This window comes from Callorhinus ursinus, unplaced genomic scaffold (assembly GCF_003265705.2).
Source record: "Callorhinus ursinus isolate GAN/ISIS: 27379988/994484 unplaced genomic scaffold, GSC_fseal_2.0 scaffold7, whole genome shotgun sequence".
NCBI lineage: Eukaryota > Metazoa > Chordata > Mammalia > Carnivora > Otariidae > Callorhinus > Callorhinus ursinus.
Window position 1 is genome coordinate 75,563,510 of NW_027397069.1, and position 19,154 is coordinate 75,582,663.

General features: G+C 40.6%; 1 protein-coding gene across 12 annotated transcripts in view; it reads left to right on the forward strand.

Annotated features, from left to right (window-relative positions):
- The first annotated feature begins 1,274 nt into the window (after positions 1–1,274).
- Positions 1,275–19,154, forward strand: part of ZMYM5 (zinc finger MYM-type containing 5) — a 37,886-nt gene continuing 20,006 nt past the window's right edge. The window contains exons 1-5 of one of the 12 annotated variants that reach the window (XM_025875220.2): positions 2,465–2,780; positions 3,868–3,932; positions 11,212–11,281; positions 11,995–12,490; positions 12,736–12,829. In XM_025875220.2, the coding sequence (XP_025731005.1) occupies positions 12,005–12,490; positions 12,736–12,829 (580 nt within the window). In that variant the 5' untranslated portion in view covers positions 2,465–2,780; positions 3,868–3,932; positions 11,212–11,281; positions 11,995–12,004. Of the gene's footprint in view, positions 1,604–2,464; positions 2,781–2,836; positions 2,899–2,920; positions 3,075–3,867; positions 3,933–11,211; positions 11,282–11,994; positions 12,491–12,735; positions 12,837–19,154 lie in introns of those variants that run through there. The other 11 variants (XM_073894813.1, XM_025875221.2, XM_073894815.1 and 8 more) reach the window with 11 other exon arrangements.

The window sequence follows — 19,154 nt, forward strand, 5'->3', positions numbered from 1 at the left end:
GTGGTGCAGTTGGTTAAACAAACAACTCTTGGTTTTGGCTCAATCTCAGGGTTGTGAGATCAAGCCCTAGGTGGGCTCCCTGCTCAGGGCAGAGTCTGCTTAACATTCTCCCTTTCCCTCTGCCCCCCCTCCTTCTATCTCAAATAAATAAAATCTTTTTTTTAAAAGAAAGATTTAATGTGGGCACCTGGGTGGCTCAGTCCTTAAGCGTCTGCCTTCAGCTCAGGTCATGATCCCAGGGTCCTGGGATCAAGTCCCGTATGGGGCTCACTGCTCGGCAGGAAGCCTGCTTCTTCCTCTCCCACTCCCCCTGCTTGTGTTCCCTCTCTTGCTGTGTCTCTCTCTGTCTCTGTCAAATAAATAAATAAAAATCTTTTAAAAAAAGATTTAATGCTTGGAATCAGTCCATAAAATGAAGAAGCTGGGAGAAAATATACTTGAAACCAAAATTTACTTTTGGAAAGTGGCTTAGTAGTCTAATATCATGATCCAAGTATTACCTAGTATATCATAAGCACAGATCAAAACATTTGTGGAGGTGAAGGACAAGTGAGAAAAGAGACTGAGGGAATTGGTGCTTATCTTAATAAACAACTGCCAACAAAACAAAAGTGTATTTTAGGCTATAAAATGAGGGAAACTAGAGAAGAAGGAAGAAAGATTGAGAAGCTTAAATGGCTGATTGATTTTTCAATCTTTCTCCCCACTCTCCTAATATTTAAGATGAATGCTGTGATTTCCTATAGAACTTTCTGTAATGATAGAAATATTTTGTTATCTATACTGTCCAATATAGCAGCTATTAAGAGTGCGAGAGTTTAAGTAACTTATTGCTGATGATAAAGATTCAAAGGCAGGCAGTGTGGCTCCAGAAAACATACTCTTGGTCACAATGTCTATCTGCCTTTCCATGAGCAGTAAGTCTTTCATTATCAAAATATCCATAATAAATAACATTGTCTTGTTATTTATCAGTGTCACAATTTTTTTATTTGGACCTTACAACATCCTAAATTATTCAATTACAAAACAGCAAGCAAGGTTGAAATGAGGATGGTCATGGATTTGTAATTAGAATGAATCTCAACTTCTACTGGATTACGTTCTGTAAGTGGCATTTAAACTGTTCAACATGTTTTTACTGAGTTGATTAATTCATTAAAAACCTCATGTTCATCATCATTGTGCAAAACTTTAAACTGTAACATCACACGTCTATTTATTAATAGGCAGTGGTGTTAGATAATCATGAAATTGAGAAGTCTATTTTATCCATCCATTATTTCCCCAACACCATCAATTGTAATCCCACTAACAACCGCTAGGGTGAGACGACAGAGGCCTCACTTTCATCTTTACATGGAATCTTGGAAATCGCACAGCACCATGACGTGCGCCGAAGACGTAGGTGTAGACGATGAACAAAAGAGAAGCCCCATCGTCGATGTGGCTTCCCCGGGCACGCCCGCCCCGGGGCGCGCCGCAACACTCCACACCTTCGCTCCGCTCCCCGCAACCGGGCCGGCCCTGGTTGGGCGAAGCGCTTGAGCTGACTGTGGAGTGGAGTCTCCATCAACCGTTGAGGACCAGGAGATGGTGGAAGGCAGTGGAGAGGCTGGGTAGAGGCTGGGGGAGGGCAAGGGAAGGAGGCTGCGGAGGAGGACGACGGCAGCGCCGAAGGACACACCGAGGGGAGGCTCCAGCCCCTCCAACAGGCGGGAGCCCAGCTCCAGGGGAGCCCGCAGCTTCCTCCATCTTGGTTGATGGAGGCGGGGAGCGGCGTCTGGGTCTCTCCACCGTGGCGCCCGTCCCCCAAGGGCCCCTCAGGCGCAGACGCTGGAATCAGGGGCTGTCCCCTCGGCCGAATGGCGGAGCCCAGTTGGGGCTTCGCGGGGCCAAGTTTCCCTGCCCCACGGGGTTTGGTTTTGAATTGGTCCCAAGTTCCCACAGCAGTCCCGACAAAATGGAGGACGTCGTCTCCTCCTGCAGCCATGACGGGAGGTGGGGGGACAATTCCCCATGGGGGTGAGGCGAGGGGGGAAGTGTTCCCACTCCCCTCAGCACATTCGGGAACCCACTTCACGCGGTGCCCCGACCTCCCACTTTGCCTCGCTCCAGCCCCCGCCCGGGCTCGCCCCTCACGGGGGGCTTCAGGAACTGGACAGGGAGGGCGTTGGGGACATCGAGGCCGCGTCTCTCCTCGGGCAGGGTCATTGGGAGCGGCTCCAGGGGCCTGGGCGCCCAGGCCCGAACTAGGGCAGGCGGCCACGGCCTCAGTCTCTCGGGCTGTATCGGGCCCTGGAGGGCCCCCCGGACCCCGAGGCACCGAGCCGGCGGCCGGTGCCGCGGACAGCGAAACTCGGGCCGCCTGACCCTGACGGACCCGGGGGTGGGGGCGGGGTGGGAGGCGGGGGTAAGGAGGGGAGGGGACGCGGCCGAGGGCCGAGCGCTGGCGGAGGGGGGAGTGGAACGGCAACGCCGGGGGGTGTGGTTTGTGCCTGATGGACAGCCCTCCGGACCACCCCCTCCGGGGGGGTCCTGAAGGAAGGCAGATGTAGCCAATGGACGTGCCCGAGGCGCCCCGGCCCGCCCTCCCAGCCAGCCAATGAGGGAGCGGCGGGCGGGGCCTTCCCGGGCTCGGCCGCGCCGCCGCCTCCTCCGCCTCCTCCTCCTCACCAGCGCTAAACCCGGGACTGGACCGAGCGGAGTTGTGCGTGTTGCCGAAGAGGGGTGGGCCGGGGGAGGGGAGGTTCGTTCCGCGGAGCCGCAGCCAGAACCGGGTGAGGCTTATCCCCGCTGTCTTTCCAGTCCAGGTCCGCCGATAGTGGGGGTGGCTGGGAGCAGCGCAGCCTCGGGAGGAGGAGGCGGAGGCGGAGGCGACTGGGGAGGCGGAGATGGGTGAGGGCAGCCTCCGGAGCCTCCCACCGACCCGGGATTAATACCCCGCGGCGCGGCCGCCGTCGCCGCTGCCGCGTCGGGGCCTCGGGGGCTGCTCCGGGCTCCGCTCATGTCACAGGCGTCTTCGCGTGCGGCCCGAAGGGCTGCGAGAGTGAGGGCGAGGCCGGGAGGGCTGGGTGAGGCGGACGCCAGAGGCGGGGGGTCGCTCGGGGGGGCGGGGGCCGCCCGGGCCGGGGCGGTGGGAGGTCGCGGGGTATTTTTCCTTTCTTTCTTGCGGGGGGGGGTGGTGGTGGTGGAAAGGTGGGGGGAGGGGCGCCTCAGTTCGTTCTCGCGCTCTCGGGGCTGCGCTCCCACCGTCTCTGCGGTAGCCTGAGGTCCCCAAGTTTTTCGGGGCGAGGGTGCTGCCTCTTCCCCCACCCGGTCCTCTCCGTCGCTCTTCCCTTTCGGGTCATTTCGCGTCTTCATGTCTAATTTGGGCAAGTTTCTAATGGCGGACAGGGAACGGGGAAGTCTTGGAGTCATAGCAACTGCTTGGGACAAATGTAGGAGATAGCAACCCGGCGGTGACTTGAGCTTTCCCCTATCTCTGAATTGGTGCCGGGAATGACAGCGATGACGCTGGGTGGGCAAATTTAGGAGGGAATACAGTTCCCTTGCTGGTGTCGAGGTAACATTTGCCCTCCAACCACCCCGCCTGCCCCTTCCCTAGGTCAAGCTTGTTGCCCTCCGGCTTCCATTCTGTAGTTTGAAGAACGAGATTTAGCTTTGTCTAGTCGTTGAGGTCCCTATAGTTTTTTGGATTTTTTTATTCACCTTGTTTCCCCACCGCACGGGGGGTGGGGGAGGGTGGAAGAGCACGGAAACTCCTTGACTTCTTACTCTTTACTTCCTCCCTCTGGTGGTTAGGAGTTGGTGCTGCCTCCAAATTGGCTGTAACTAATTTCTCCTCTCTCTCTCCTGTCGTTCTAGGATCAGGAATCACCTTCAGACCAGTCTGGTGAAACGTTGCCAGAAATTAAGAAAACATACCTCTTGTGAGTAATTGCCCCTGCTTTTTTATTTAATACGCTTAGTGCCGCAGTTAGGCGATTTATCTTTGTTAATCTTGAAGGCAAAGAGCTAATTGCTTAGGTGGACCCTGTCCTCAGAGCCAAGCCAGGGTAATCCCTGGGAAAGTACTGGTAATGCATGCTGATAATTACACCACTAGCATTTTCTAGAGTTCCAAATAGGACTTCAAGTTAGTTTCACTTTTAATAGTTTGAATTTAACTTTTTTTTGTTCTTTCCCAATGGATAAAAATATTTTTATTTTGCTGTTGTTTTAAAGAAAAATGTACTGAATCTTCTGTTGTAAGGTTGACAGAGTATTTTTTGTGTTTGTCTTTTTTTTTTTTAAGATTTTATTTATTTATTTGACAGAGAGAGAGTGCACAAGCAGGGGGAGTGGCAGGCAGAGGTAGAAGGATAAGCAGGCTTCCTGCCCAGCAAGGGGAGCTGGATGTGGGACTCCATCCCAGGACCCCAGGATCATGACCTGAGCTGAAGGCAGCCGCTCAGCCAACTGAGCCACCCAAGCACCCTTTTGTGTTTGTCTTATATTTGAGGAAGATTTATGTTTAAGTACCCTGATAGTCCTCCCGATAGCATCACGTCAGGACATTACATAATGTAGTCACACTAACGTGGTTCTAAGATTGACCACTGACTTGGTAGTGACAGCCTGATCTCTCCGTTATGAAATTAATGTATCTTTTCCTTGTACCAGAAAGTAATCTATGTGATGTTTCATTTTGGTACAATAAAATGCCCAATTTTTTGTCAGCTATTCAGTTAATGGTTTCTTAATACCAATCCTTGCCTGAATAATAATTTTATTGGGAATCTGAAGATGGTGATTTGGAAAAAAAATCAGATTCTACATCTATTATTTGGGATTCAGTACAGTGTTAGATCCTGCCTATTTTATCCTTTAAAGCTGATTCAACAGTTTACAGTTGGTTATTGAAAAGAAACTTGACATTAGAATAACTCACGTTGTAGTATTCCTGCCTTCCCTTTGGCCTTGTTCCTTACCAAACTTGGCTTTGCACTTAACTCTATTATTCTTCACAGTACAACTTTTTAGTTAGTTAGGTCTAGGACACTATGGTGTCACGATGTAGATTGCTATGTCTGGCTTTTAGGAATGGATATTGTTTCAATTAGGTAATTTTTGTAGGATCCCTGAAGTGATATTTCACATTCTATGGAGTTTTGTGAGATGATGGGATGTAGGTATGGTTCTAGAGCTATGTTGGGCATTTATAGAGAAAGGGAACTAGTGGGGACTAAGATTGGCATGGTAACAAGTCACTGACTCCGTTATTATCACTTAGAAAAGCCATTTTTCTCAGAGTATTCTGAGCTATTTGCAGCATGATGTAGTACAAAAAACTAGGTTTTAGTGCCAGCCAGAATGGCGTTCAAATTTCTGCTATCTTGGGCTGCCTGGCTGGCTCATTGTGTAGAGCATGCTACTCTTGACCTAGACATTTTTATGATCTTTTACTCATCACCCATCTAGAGTACTAATAATTTTGTGTTTTTTCATTTTATTTTTGTTTTTGCTGTGTTATCAACTTCTGTTTTTTCCTTTTTTCTTTTAACTATTCTTATTAGAAGCTATCCTCAGATATTTAGTAATTCTTGACTGGTCTACTTGTGATTAAGAGTTTGGAAGTACAAAGCAGATTAGAAAAATGTGTGGGGCTTTCAATTTGTGAGCTTCACTGTAGGATGATTCTTTTCACCAATTAATGGGTAATCTCTTGAGTCATTGTCTTAAGGTCTTTCTTTTTTTGCTGGTTCCTAATTCCACAGAGAAGAGTGTTTCTGAGAAAAGTCTTCCAGGGAAGAGTCACATGCCTAGAAGATAGAGATCTAGATGCCAGCTCTGTGGGAATCACACACATGATATTGAACCATTTACCTATACTTGGTGAACCCCAGACAAAAGTCTTATGTTCTATTCAAAGAATAGAAGTGTAGAACTTGCGCCAGGGTGGGGAAAAACCTGTCATCTTCAACCTGGAGGGAAAGAATGGATCTGGGATCTCACAATTTCATTTTAGCTCCCCCTTCCCCTAATCCAGGGATTTCTGGAGCTACTGGTTTCTGAGCCTTTTTGAAGATTCTGCAGCAAGAATCAGGATGTTTCTCTCAGCTTTTTCCATTACTCTTTTAGAGTTGGTTTATCTCAGATCAGCTGAGGTAGTTAACTACTCATCTATTCTCTCTTCCACTTGTAAAATTTTGTTGCTTTGTTTCTTTTTGTTACTTCCTTTCTTGCTTTTCCTTTCCTTGAGAGTGGGAACTCTACCTTTGTTTTAGAAGGAAGTGAAGTTAGTTGTGTGTAATCGATCTATCAACTTAATCCCTACCAAGATATTGATTTCTAGATAGTAATTTTGTACTTGGGCAACTTCAGTAATTCTCTTGCTATTTGTGCTAGTTGTTCATTTGAGTTGTCTTTCTCCTATCTCGTTACATTTTTTATACGTCAGGAATTGTGGTACACCTTTATTTTATTTCTGATTTTAAATGGGAATGTTTGTAGCAGATACTCACTAAATATGAAGTTGGCTTTAGAGTTGAGATTATTTTTATGTAAATATATAAATATTTTTATAGTAAGACCTCTCTGTGACAGTTTAAGTCCGCAGAGATGCAAAAGGACATGTTTTAGGACTAATTAGTGATTAACAACGGTTTTTGTAACCTACATCTTGATTATCTTTTATAGAGCTTACAGTTACAGGTGGCCAAAAAATGAACCTTTGAAACAATAATTTTTTAATTATGTTTATGTGTTTTAATTATGTTTTTTCTTAAGATTTTATTTTTTTAATTTTTTAAAGATTTTATTTATTTATTTGACAGAAAGAGAGTTAGCAAGAGCAGGAACACAAGCAGGGGGAGAGGGAGAGGGAGAAGCAGGCTTCCCGCCGAGCAGGGAGCCCGATGTGGGGCTCAATCCCAGACCCTGGGATCATGACCTGAGTCGAAGGCAGATGCTTAACGGCTGAGCCACCCAGGTGCCCCAAGATTTTATTTTTAAGTAATCTCTGCCCAACGTGGGGCTCAAACTCACAACCCCGAGATCAAGTCACACGTTCTAGCAACTGAGCTAGCCAGGTACCTCAATAATTACTTTTAAATACTTTCCTGGTGATTTTGATTTTTAAAGGTCCATAAAGCAAGTTTACCCTTCTCCTCATGTGCTAATCTTACAATATTAATATCTCAGCATTTCTTTTTTTTTTTTTTAAGATTTTATTTATTCATGAGAGAGAGAGGCAGAGGGAGAAGCAGACTCCCTGCTGAGCAGGGAGCCCAACTCGGGGCTCAATCCCAAGACCCTGAGATCACGACCTGAGCCGAGGGCAGATGCTTAACCATCTGAGCCACCCAGGCACCCAATATCTCAACATTTCTATTTGAGCTACTTTTTTTTATAAGAACAGGTTTTTGGGGCGTCTGGATGGCTCATTGGTTGAGTGTCTGACTCTTGGTTTGGGCTCAGGTCATGATCTCAGTTGTCTTGAGATCAAGCTCCCCCTCCCTGCCACTTGGACTCAGCACTCTGCAGAGACTCTGCTTGAGATTCTCTCTCTCCCTCTGCCCCTCAGCGGTACACGTGATACACACGTGTGCGGGCGCATATGCATACGCCCTCTCAAGTAATCTTTTCAAAAAAATCTAATAGATTCTTTTTACTATGTAAATTCTATGTAATGGTATGTGAAAACATAATTGAATATTGAATGGCTACTAAATTATTTAACTAATAAGTTAAGAATTTATCCAGAAGCTTTTATAACTTTTAAAAAGCACATTCTGGGGGCACTTGGGTGACTCAGTCTGTATGTCTGCCTTTGGCTCAGGTCATGATCTCAGGTCCTAGGATCAAGCCCTGCTCGGTGGGAGTCTGCTGCTCCCTCTCCTGCCCCTACGCCCTGCTCATGCTCGCTCACTCGCTCTCAAATAAAATCTTTTCTAAAAAACAAAAAACTGATACTGAATGTACACTTAAAAATGGTTAAAGTGGCAAGTTTTATGTATATATGTTTTGCCACAATTTTTTTTTTAAGTAGGTTCCACACCCAGCATGGAGCCCAGTATGGGACTTGAACCCATGACTCTGAGATCAAGACCTGAGCTGCAATCAAGAGTCAGGACTTGGGGCACCTGGGTGGCTCAGTGGGTTAAGCATCTGCCTTTGGCTGAGGTCGTGATCTCAGGGTCCAGGGATTGAGCCCCACATCCAGCTTTCTGCTCAGTGGGGAGTCTGCTTCTCCCTCTCACTCATCCCTCTGTGCTCTCTCTCTCAAATGGATGAATGAAATCTTAAAAAAAGAGCACTTATCTGACTGAGATACCCTGGCACCCCTATTTTGCCACAATTTTTTAAAAAATTCAACCTTCAGGAAATAAAAACAACTGAAATGTCACTAAAAGTAAACACAAAAGGGCAAAACACTATTTATTTAAAGATTATTATCAGGGCACCTGCGTGGCTCAGTTGGTTAAGCGACTGCCTTTGGCTCAGGTCATGATCCTGGAGTCCTGGGATCGAGTCCCGCATCAGACTCCCTGCTCAGTAGGGAGTCTGCTTCTCCCTCGGACCCTCCCCCCCCTCATGCTCTCTCTCTATCTCATTCTCTCTCTCAAATAAATAAAAAAATCTTAAAGATTATTATCAGAGAGAGAGAGAGAGAGCATGTGCAGGGGGAGGGGCAGTGGGAGAGGGACAAGCAGAGTAAGGGTGGAACCCGACTAGGGGCCCAATCCCAGGACCCCAAGATCATGATCCAAGCTGAAGTCAGATGTTCTACTGAGCCACTCAGGTGCCCCCAAAGCATTCTTATTTATGTCTTTGTTTTAATGATAACTCTTATTCTTACTCCTAATTAAATAGCGTGGTAGCTTTGCAAGGTTGTTAACCAACTACGTAGAGATAGTTTGCATTTAAGAGTCTTGCTTTGGTTTCAGCCTCTTTTTTGTATGGTAGTATAATTTTTTATCAAATTTCTCTGTGCAGATTTTCCTTTGATTTTACATTACTTGAGATTATGTTAATTTTCGTTGTATCCAAATGAAACCAATTAAGCATTGCATATAATTTGTAGATGAATAAGATACCAAAGAAGATTAGCTAAATGTTTTAAGATTAATTAGACACTCGTTGAAATTATAGGATATAAGCAAAGTATCTGCCTGAATACGTTCTCAAAGAAGAGGGATTTAACATTTTTTGCTTTTTTTAATATGGTCCAAACAGACACTAGAGACTTGCATGTCCAGTTATCTCAATAAAAAACCTTGGAATTGTGTATTACCCTCTTTTACAATTTATAGTTTGTTTTTTTTCTAAGATTTATTTACTTATTTGTCAGAGAGAGCAGGAACTGGGGAGTAGCTGAAAGAGGGAGAAGCAGGCTCCCCACTGAGCAGGGAGCCCTACATGGGACTCGATCCCAGGACCCTGGGATCATGACCTGAGCCAAAGGCAGACGTTTAACTGACTGAGCCACCCAGGCGTCCCTACGGTTTATAGTTTGGAAGACTAAAAATGAGGTGAAGTAATTTGCTCAGTGCCACACAACTAATTCACTAAACCATAACTTTTTCTCTGTTTTTGGATAATATTGTAGAAGTACTCAAAACTTTTCTGTAATCTTCTGTTCCTGAAATTAAAGTGTTTCATTAAATTTAATTAAATATAAATTACAAGAATTTAAATTATTGGCTTTTAGTAGTGGTTTAACTTTTTTTTAATCTATGACTTGAAAAAAGGTGAATACTTAATCTTTTTTCAGAGATAGATGACTGCAATTAGTGGAGCATAAAGAACGCTCTTTCCGTTATTTCCTTTGAGACGGTTAAGATATGTCCTAACGGCCACCAGAGGAGACTGGAGTCCTCTATAGCTCTTTTCCAGAAATTGTTCTTTTTTGTTGTACGTTTATTCAAATATAGAAAGGACTAAGAGAGTTCATGTATAACAGCTCTTATATTACCTAACTTTGTTTAGGCTAAATTATTGCCTCTTTCCTTTGAAAATCAACCACAGAATAAGCTTATTGGATGTGTGGTAACCATGATCCCAATTTTTGTGTTTTTTTTATAATCCTTTTAAGGTGGTCCCTTAGAGGGACACCTGGGTGGCTCAGTTGGTTAAGCATCTGCATTTGGTTCAGGTCATGATCCCAGGACGAGTCCTACATCGGGCTCCCTGCTCAGTGGAGAGCCTGCTTCTCCCTCTGCCTGCTACTCCCCCTGCTTGTGCTCGCTCGCTCTCTCTCTCTCACAAATAAATAAAAAAAATCTTTAAAGTGGTCCCTTAGATTTGTTATTTTTTCTTTGAAATGGACATTGAATGTTGATTTTATTTTAATAAATTCATCTTAGTAAAAGATAAGTAATTTATAAAAATTGTTTTATCCATTAAGTGCCAATAATATAGTGACTATGAAATCATTTCTAGAGACAGATTTCTTGGATTTGAATTCTGACTCTATCCTTTCCAGCAATGGACACTTGGGCAGGCTATGCAGATTACTTATCTTCTGAGTCTTAGTTTCCTAATGGGAAAAAGAGCAGTTTATACTTCACTTTTATAAGCATTAACTGAGTTATCGAATGACGTAACACCTATTAAGAATGTGTTATAACCATTATCAATTAAAATTAGTTGGGAAAATTTTGGAATAGAAATGGTATATAGCATATTTCAGTGTGAGTTGTTTAAAATGGAATGATGATTGCCATATGAAGTGAGTTTTCTTAATAATTCAAAAACTCATATAGTTCCCATCTTCATTCTTGAGTTTCTAAGAAAATTGAGGCCAGCATATGTAAACTTACTTCAGCTTTTCATCTATCATTTTTACATACTTAATATACATTCCATTTATATTTACGTTTTCCTCTCCTGCCTTTGAGATAGAGGTGATTTTTTTACTCATGATCCATTTCATTACCACCTGTGCACATATCCTCATCTTCCCTCATCTACTTTTAAGAGCCTTGCTTCATTAATTAATTTACTTTTTTTAAAGATTTTTATTTTGTTTTTTTAATTTATTTGACAGAGAAAGATTGAGGACAGGGAGGGGGAGTGGCAGGCAGAGAGAGAAGGAGAAGCAGGCTCCCCACTGAGCAGAGAGCCTACATGGGGCTCAATCCCAGGACCCTGGGATCATGACCTGAGCGAAGGCAGACGCTTAGCTGACTGAGCCACCCAGGCGCCCTAATAAATTTACTTTTCCAGATTCCTCAACTGTGTCTCTCTACTGGATCCTTTTCTTTGTTATATCCTAGTGTACAGTAAGTTCACAAAAGTAATTGTTGAATATAACTGAATGCTAAGAATTTGAGGCCTAGAATTAGAGTCTGGAGTTTTAAGTCCTATTCAGTCTCACCCAGAACAATTTAATTGGCTTCTCTTTCCTGATTTGTAAAGTGGGTTAAATTATACATACATTATGGGGCTGTTTTCAGAATTTTACATAAAACACCCATAGTATAATGTCTGGCAATTTCTGGACAAAAACAAAGATTCAGAAAGATTTAATCACAGTTACCTCGGAAGCAGAGAATTTGAAAATCAGTGACAAAAGATACTAGCGAAATAAGGATTAGACGATATCATAGTTATTTGGTAGATAAAAGTATAGTATAGTAATTATATTTGGACCCATATTGGTATTTGATAGATTTATTTTATTACTATTTCCTATTTCAAAGGAAGACTTGGTTTTGTTTTGTTTTTCATTGTAAAGGATGAGCAGGTTAAATTGAGTACTTTAAAATGAGTAAATTTTTTAAGGACTACCACAAATTGGATGATTAATTTCCATCAAATTCTGAAGTAAGCATTAAATGGTTAATGGGAGAGAAAAAACAAAATGAGTAACAATTTTTTCCCTAAAAGTTAGATAAAAATCACGAAAATTAAAGTTTCATTTCATTGCATTATTTCATTGCAATAAAACTGAATAATCATACTAGAACTTTTTTTTTTTTTTTTTAAACTATTCTCTGTCCCCTACAGGTTCTTTGGCATGGATAAATGTTCAGTGAGAGGATTAGACTTGGCTGAACAGACTCCTGTTTTATTAGAGCATAAAGCCATGGCAGCTAGTCTCTTGGATATAGGAAATTCATTTGGTAACCCAACTAGTCCTTTAGATAACAGATGTAGAAATTCATCGGTGGAAGAAGATGATGATGATGTTGTATTTATTGAATCTATACAACCTCCTTCAACTTCTACTCCAGCAGGAGCTGATCAAAGAAATTTTATATTTGCTTCATCAAGAAATGAAAGGCTACAAGGAAATTATTCCATAATTCTTCCTTTCTCAAGAGATTTGGCTTCTGAGAAGGGAAATGTAAGTGAGACAATTGTTATCGATGATGAAGAGGACATAGAAACAAATGGAGGGGAAAAGAAAAATTCTTCCAATTTTATTGAATGGGGACTTCCTGGAACTAAAAATAGAACCAAAGATTTGGATTTCTCCACTTCCAGTCTTTCAAGAAGTAAGGTAAATGCAGGAATGGGTAATAATGTTATCACTACAGAATCGACTCTGAAATTCCTATTACTAATGTTACATCCTATTACTAAGAAACAGGTATAAGCTCTGTGAATGCTGGGCGAGATATGAACTTAATGATTACACGTATAACATCACTATAGAATACCAACTTGGGAGATGTCGCTAAAGGACTTCAGTCAAGTAATTTTGGTGTTAATATACAAACATACACCCCATCTTTGACTTCACAGACCAAGACTGCAGTAGGACCTTTTAATCCTGGTAGAATGAATGTGGCAGGAGTTGAATTTCAGAATGGAGGATATGCAACTCACCATAGTCCTGGTAAGCAGTAAGTGATTTTATTTACTTTCTATATATGACATACTTTATTTCTCTTGATTTCCATATTCAGATGGAATATTTTACTTGCAGTGTGCTTGGTCCCTGATTTTTCAGAAATTAAATCTATTTTACCCAATGTGATACACATCCGAAGTGTTTTAATTGAAAACCTCCATACTTCACTACCACCACCCTGTTAACTAGTATCTTTATTTTAATGTAAAAATCATAGAATAAAAAAATGGACAGTGAATTGAAGAAACAAAGTAATATGTAATAATTGAATTTTATTTAATTTGTAAGTAGATAACTTGAAATTTCAGTTTTTCATGTGAGGTATTTATTTTTGGACTTCTTATCTCTGATTTCTGTTTTTATTTTATTTATTTATTTATTTATTTATTAAAAGATTTTATTTATTTATTTGACAGAAGTAGTGAGAGCAGGAACACAAGCAGGGGGAGTGGGTGAGGGAGAAGCAGGCTACCCGCCGAACAGGGAGCCTGATGCGGTGCTCTTCCCAGGACCCTGGGATCATGACCTGAGCCAGAGGCAGATGCTTAATGACTGAGCCACCCAGGTGCCCCTGATTTTTGTTTTTAAATCAGCATTTTATTAGTTGCTTTATTTTAAAAGTTGGGAAACTTCCTTGCCTTTTAAGTCAGAGCCCTATATTTTTAAAACTTACATGGACGGTCTTGTTCTGCTAAAATTATGAAAGCTCTTGAAAAGTTAGCATATCTTTTTGGTAGCTTTGTCATGATTTAGTGTGGGGGTTTGAGAGTTTTAAAATTTGTTTTGGTATTGTTTTTTGGCCACTTCAGTGCTTTTTAAGCTGTTGACCAACTTATAATTTTGGGAATGTCTAAAAAATAACTAAAGCTAAGAACCTCATTTACTGCTTTAATGGAATGCCAGAATTTTTTTTTTCCTTTTTTAAATTAATCTTTTTCTCTGGTTATGAGAATACTACCTGATTATCACAGAACACTTGTAAGAAATCATGGTTAGAAATAAGAAGATATTTGTCATCATATCCCACTAACTAGCAGGGACTACTGTTAAAATTTTGGTTTCTTTGCTTGAATTCTGTGATTTTAAAAAATATAATTCAGAGCATATTATATATAGTTTTGTGTTCTTTGGTTTACTTAATCTAAATTTTAATATGTCATTTGAGAATTAGAAGTTTCTGTGGGACACCTGGGTGACACAGTTGTTTAGGTGTTGGACTCTTGGTTTGTTCCCAGGCCATGATCTCGGGGCCAGCTCAGTTGGTGATCCTCAGGGCTGTTAGATCGAGCCCTGCCTCAGGATCCACAATCAGCTCGGAATCTGCTTGGAATTCTCTCTTCCTCTGCCCCTCCCACTCTCATGCTCACACATGAGCTTTCTCTCTCTCTCTCTAAAATAGAAAAATAAATCTTTAAAAAAAATAGAAGTTTCTGTGCCTATAAAATACTTTTTCTGAGATACCCATTCCTCTACTTTTTTTTTTTTTAGCATTTGTATGGTTTTCCTTTTTTTTTTGAAGATTTTATTTATTCATTTGAGAGAGAGCATAAGCAAGGGGGAGGAGCAGAGGGAAAGGGAAAAGCAGATTCCCCCCTGAGCAGGGAGCCTGATGGGGGCTCAATCCCAGGTTCCTGAGATCATGACTTGAACCAAAGGCAGATGGTTAACCAATTGAGCCACCTCCGTGCTCCTATGGTTTCCCATTTTTTACTGTTGAAACTCTACACTAAATTTCTTTGTTTACATGTTTATTATTTCCGTAGGACAGTTCTCAAACATTTTAGGCTGTTTCACTCTTAAAAATATTTGAGGACCCCAAAGTTTTTAAATTTATATCGATTAATTATCATGTTAGAAATTAAAGCTTAAGTTTTTTTAAAGTATGTATTTAATAATAATTATGTATTATATGACAAAATACCATTTTTAATGAAAATTACTTTCAGAATTTAGTGAACAGCCTTGTTTTACATTTCTGCAAATCTCTTTAAAGTTTGACATAATAGAAGACAGCAAGGTATATGGTATCTTCTCCTATCTATTTCTACATTGAATCTGTTGCTATATCTTGTTTTAAGTATAAAATGAAAATCTGCCCTCATATAGACATTTGGTTGTAGAAGAGAGCACTATTTTAGGTAATTATGGATAGTTGTGGGGTTTTTGACACAGCACCAAAACTTGATAAGTGGCAATGTCTTAAAGTTTCTTAACAGTGTGGAATCTGAAACCAACTAGTGAAGTTTTCATACTTTATTACATTAAGATTCATTGATCTGTGAATGAATCTTTACCTTTGTATGGTTTGGTAACATTGTGCTTTAGTCAATTAAAAAATACATAGATTTGGAAAATGCCGATTCACTGAACTTCTGGATGTTGACATTTTATTTTAAAAGTTGAGACTTTAGAAAGCTGTCAGACTGACAGTGGTGGATACAGTTTTCAAAGATGCTAATTTTCACTTGAAAGCTCAGATTTTCTCAGCAACAAATACTGTCATTTTTCTTGAAGTGATTTTTTTCTTGATTTATTTTCAAGAAAATGTCAATAACCAGTTTGTCAGTTATTCTTTCAAGTAAAAATGGTATTTCATGAAAAAGCGTAGTTCAGCTTGCAGTATAACTATTTTACAAGCACTTTTCCACTTTTTCTTCAGACAACCATTGTACTTTGGTATGAAACAGAGGTAGTTTATGTATGCTTCCCTGCTTATGCATGTTTCTCTGTTTATCACAAAGAATATTAAGATGTATTCAAAAGCTTAAATTTAGTAAGATTAATAATTTTTACTATTTCATCATGGACATCTATTATATAATACATCATTTTACTGGCCTTTGTCCTTAATTCTTAGGAGAAAGACTAAATCTTTGGAATTTCCCAAGTATTGGGATTGTGTTTTCTATTACCCCTTTGGATCACTCTTGAATCTGGGCTAAGACTTACATGACATGACTGAGGCTGAGGGAGGGTCACCACAAAGACCAACCATGTGATTATAGAGCGTTGGAGGTTTTAGCCAGCCCAACCTCAAGGGAGGAGAGGGAGGCTGGAGATTGAGTTCAGTCACATGCAGTGAGGCGCCAATAAAAACTCTATAGACACCACGGGGCACCTGGGTGGCTCAGGCGTTAAGCATCTGCCTTCGGCTCAGGTCACAATCCCGGGGTCCTGGGATCAAGCCCCGCATTGGGCTCCCTGCTCGGTGGGAAGCCTGCTTCTCCCTCTCCCACTCCCCCTGCTTGTGTTCCCTCTCTCCCTGTGTGTGTGTCTCTCTCTGTCAAATAAATAAATAAAAATCTTAAAAAAAAAAAAATCTATAGACACCAAAGCTCAGTGCAGCCTTCTGGTTGTTGTACTTATCAATATGCCAGGTAGGTATTGCTACCTGATTCCATAAAAAGTAGGCACAGAAGCTCTGCATTTGGGGCCTTCTAGACCTTACCCTTCTTTGTCTCTTCATTTGGTCGGTCCAGATTTGAATCCTTAATATTAAAACTATGGTTGGAAATATAGAGCTCTCCTAAGTTCTGTGAGTCATTCTAGCAAATTATTAAACCTGAAGGGGGCCTTAGGAACCTCCCAGATTTATAGCTAGTTGGCCAGAAGTATGGGTGGCATCTGAAGTGACTGGCAGTCTTGTTGGGGATTATGCCTTTTAAACCTGTGGGGTCTGATCCTAATTCCAGGTTAGTGTCAGAATTGTATTCACCTGTTGGTGTTGATATAACAACCATAAGTGCAGTTGACACTTTTTCTTTTCTGCAAGTGTGTGATAGTAAAGAAATAAGATTCGGTTCTACTGCCAGCAGTTTTACCCATCACTGCTTTTGCACCATTATTGTAAATGCCAACAGTGAAAAATGCAAATAATCTTAGTATTGTCATAGAAATAGTTTGGCCTCACAGATCCCTGTTTATTTCTTTTTCTAATACAGTGTTGAATAGAAATGGTAAAAGTATAAAGCCTTGCCTTGTTTTTGACCTGGAGTGAGGGTAGGACAGCATTTGACATTTCATCATTATTAGCTCTTGTCAAATATAATTATCTTTTTTATGTTTATGTAATCATTTAATAGTTTGTTATTTGAAGTTGTTTCTAGTCTTTGCAATTATAAAGAGGTTTTTCACAAATATCTCTGCAAGGTGGCACACTTCTCTTACTTTCTTGAGAAAAGTTTCTATAGGTGGAATTGCTAGGTCAAAGTGTCAACATATTAAAAAAAACAGTGTCAACATATTTTTTTTTATTTTATGTATTTATTTTAGAGCATGCGTGTACATGCATATGTGAGGAGGAAGAGGGAAAGGGAGAGGAGAGAATCCCAAGCAGACTCTGCGCTAAGTGCAGAGCTGGACTTGGGGCTTAATCCCATGAGCCCGAGATCATGACCTGAGCCGAAACCAAGAATGGAGGCCCAACCGACTGAGCCACCCGGACACCCCAATGTGTCAACATATTTTTAAAACTTTTGATGATCAATGCAAAATTGCCCCACCAAAAAATGGTATTACTTTCTTTACAGCATAAATTTTTCCATATTGCAAGTTTGGGGATAGGAGTGTTACTTAATGTTTGCTAAACTGGTCATTGAAAGGTGGTGTCATCTTAATTTAATTTACACATCACTGAACTTTTAAAAAAATACTTGCAAACTTTTTGTTCATGTTTGTCATCCATTTATTACTATGTACATCTTTTATTTATTGAATAATAATTAAATCTGAGAAATCATGTCATAAAAACTTGTGATCTCTATAATGAAAGGTGTAAACTTAAAAGTAATTGAAGGTATTGAAGACTTGAAATGATATCCATTGAAAATTGTCCTTTTGGGGACGCCTGGGTGGCTCAGTCAGTTTTGAGTGTCAGCCTTTGGCTCTGGTCATGATCCCAGGGTTCTGGGATTGAGTCCCACATCAGACTCCTTGCTCAGTGGGGAGCCTGCTTCTCCCTCTGCCTGCTGTTCTCTCTCTGGCAAATAAATAAAATCTTAAAAAAAAAAAAAAAGAAAGGAAGAAAAAGAAAATTGTCCTTTTGGATCTGTTTATTTCTTTTACTATTTTACCTATATTTTGTTTTATAATTCTTAAATTTTAGATTTAAGCAGATTTAAGAATTGTAAAACAATAATGTCTATTTGAAAAACCTCTTTACAATTGCAAAGACTAGAAACAACTTCAAATAACAAACTATTAAGTGATTATATAAACATAAAAAAGATAATTATATTTGACAAGAGCTAATAATGATGAAATGTCAAATGTTGTCCTACCCTCACTCCAGGTCAAAAACAAGGCAAGGCTTTATACTTTTACCATTTCTATTCAACACTGTATTAGAAAAAAAAATATTTGTGTAAGCATGACTTCCATCTTATGTACACATAAACTCTTTAGTTAAAACCAGAAACCTTGCCTTGTATTTCTTTAATGTTTGCTTTGACCATTTTTCACCTTCCGGAATAAGTTGATGAAGTTGTGTATTTATTGGCAAATGTGATTTTCTTCTTCTTTTTTTTTTTTTTTTAAGATTTTATTTATTTATTTGACAGAGAGAGAGTACAAGCAGGGGAGCGGGAGGGAGAGGGACAAGCAAGCTCTCACCGAGCAGAGAGCCCAATGTGCGGCTTGATCCCAGAACCCTGGGATCATGAAGCTGAGCCGAAGGCAGACACTTAACAGACTGAGCCACCCAGGCACCCCAGAGCATAGCATGGGGAGGCACCTGGGTGGCTCAGTCTCTTGGGCATCTGACTCTTGATCTCAGCTCAGGTCTTAATCTCAGGGTCATGAGTTCAAACCCTGCATTGGGTTCCATGCTGGGTATGGAGCCTACTTTAAAAATATAAATAAATAAATAAATAAAAGCATAGCATGGATACTATAAAAAAGCATACTGTAGTTAGATGCTATACTATCATTTCACTCAAATTGTGTACATAACTGAAACTTGCAAATGTTATTTGGAAGTAGTTTCGATTATTCTTGCCTTGTCGACTTTATCTCATTAATTCATAAGTGTATTTTACATTTCTATATTTTTTCATAATGTGAAGTATCAATAATTTTAAACTAACAGAAGAAGCACAAAATATCTCACTTGACACTCATTCATCTAAATGGAGACATTCTTGACTACCTACGTTTAAACTATTTTGTTTGATACATGGCAACAAATTTTGTTATTTATGAAGTATGCATGAATTTACAACATTCCTGAGTTCCCTAAAATTCTATCTTTGGGGACAAAAGTTACAGAACTATACCTTTAAATAATAATAACACTTAGTATGGAATTCTAAAA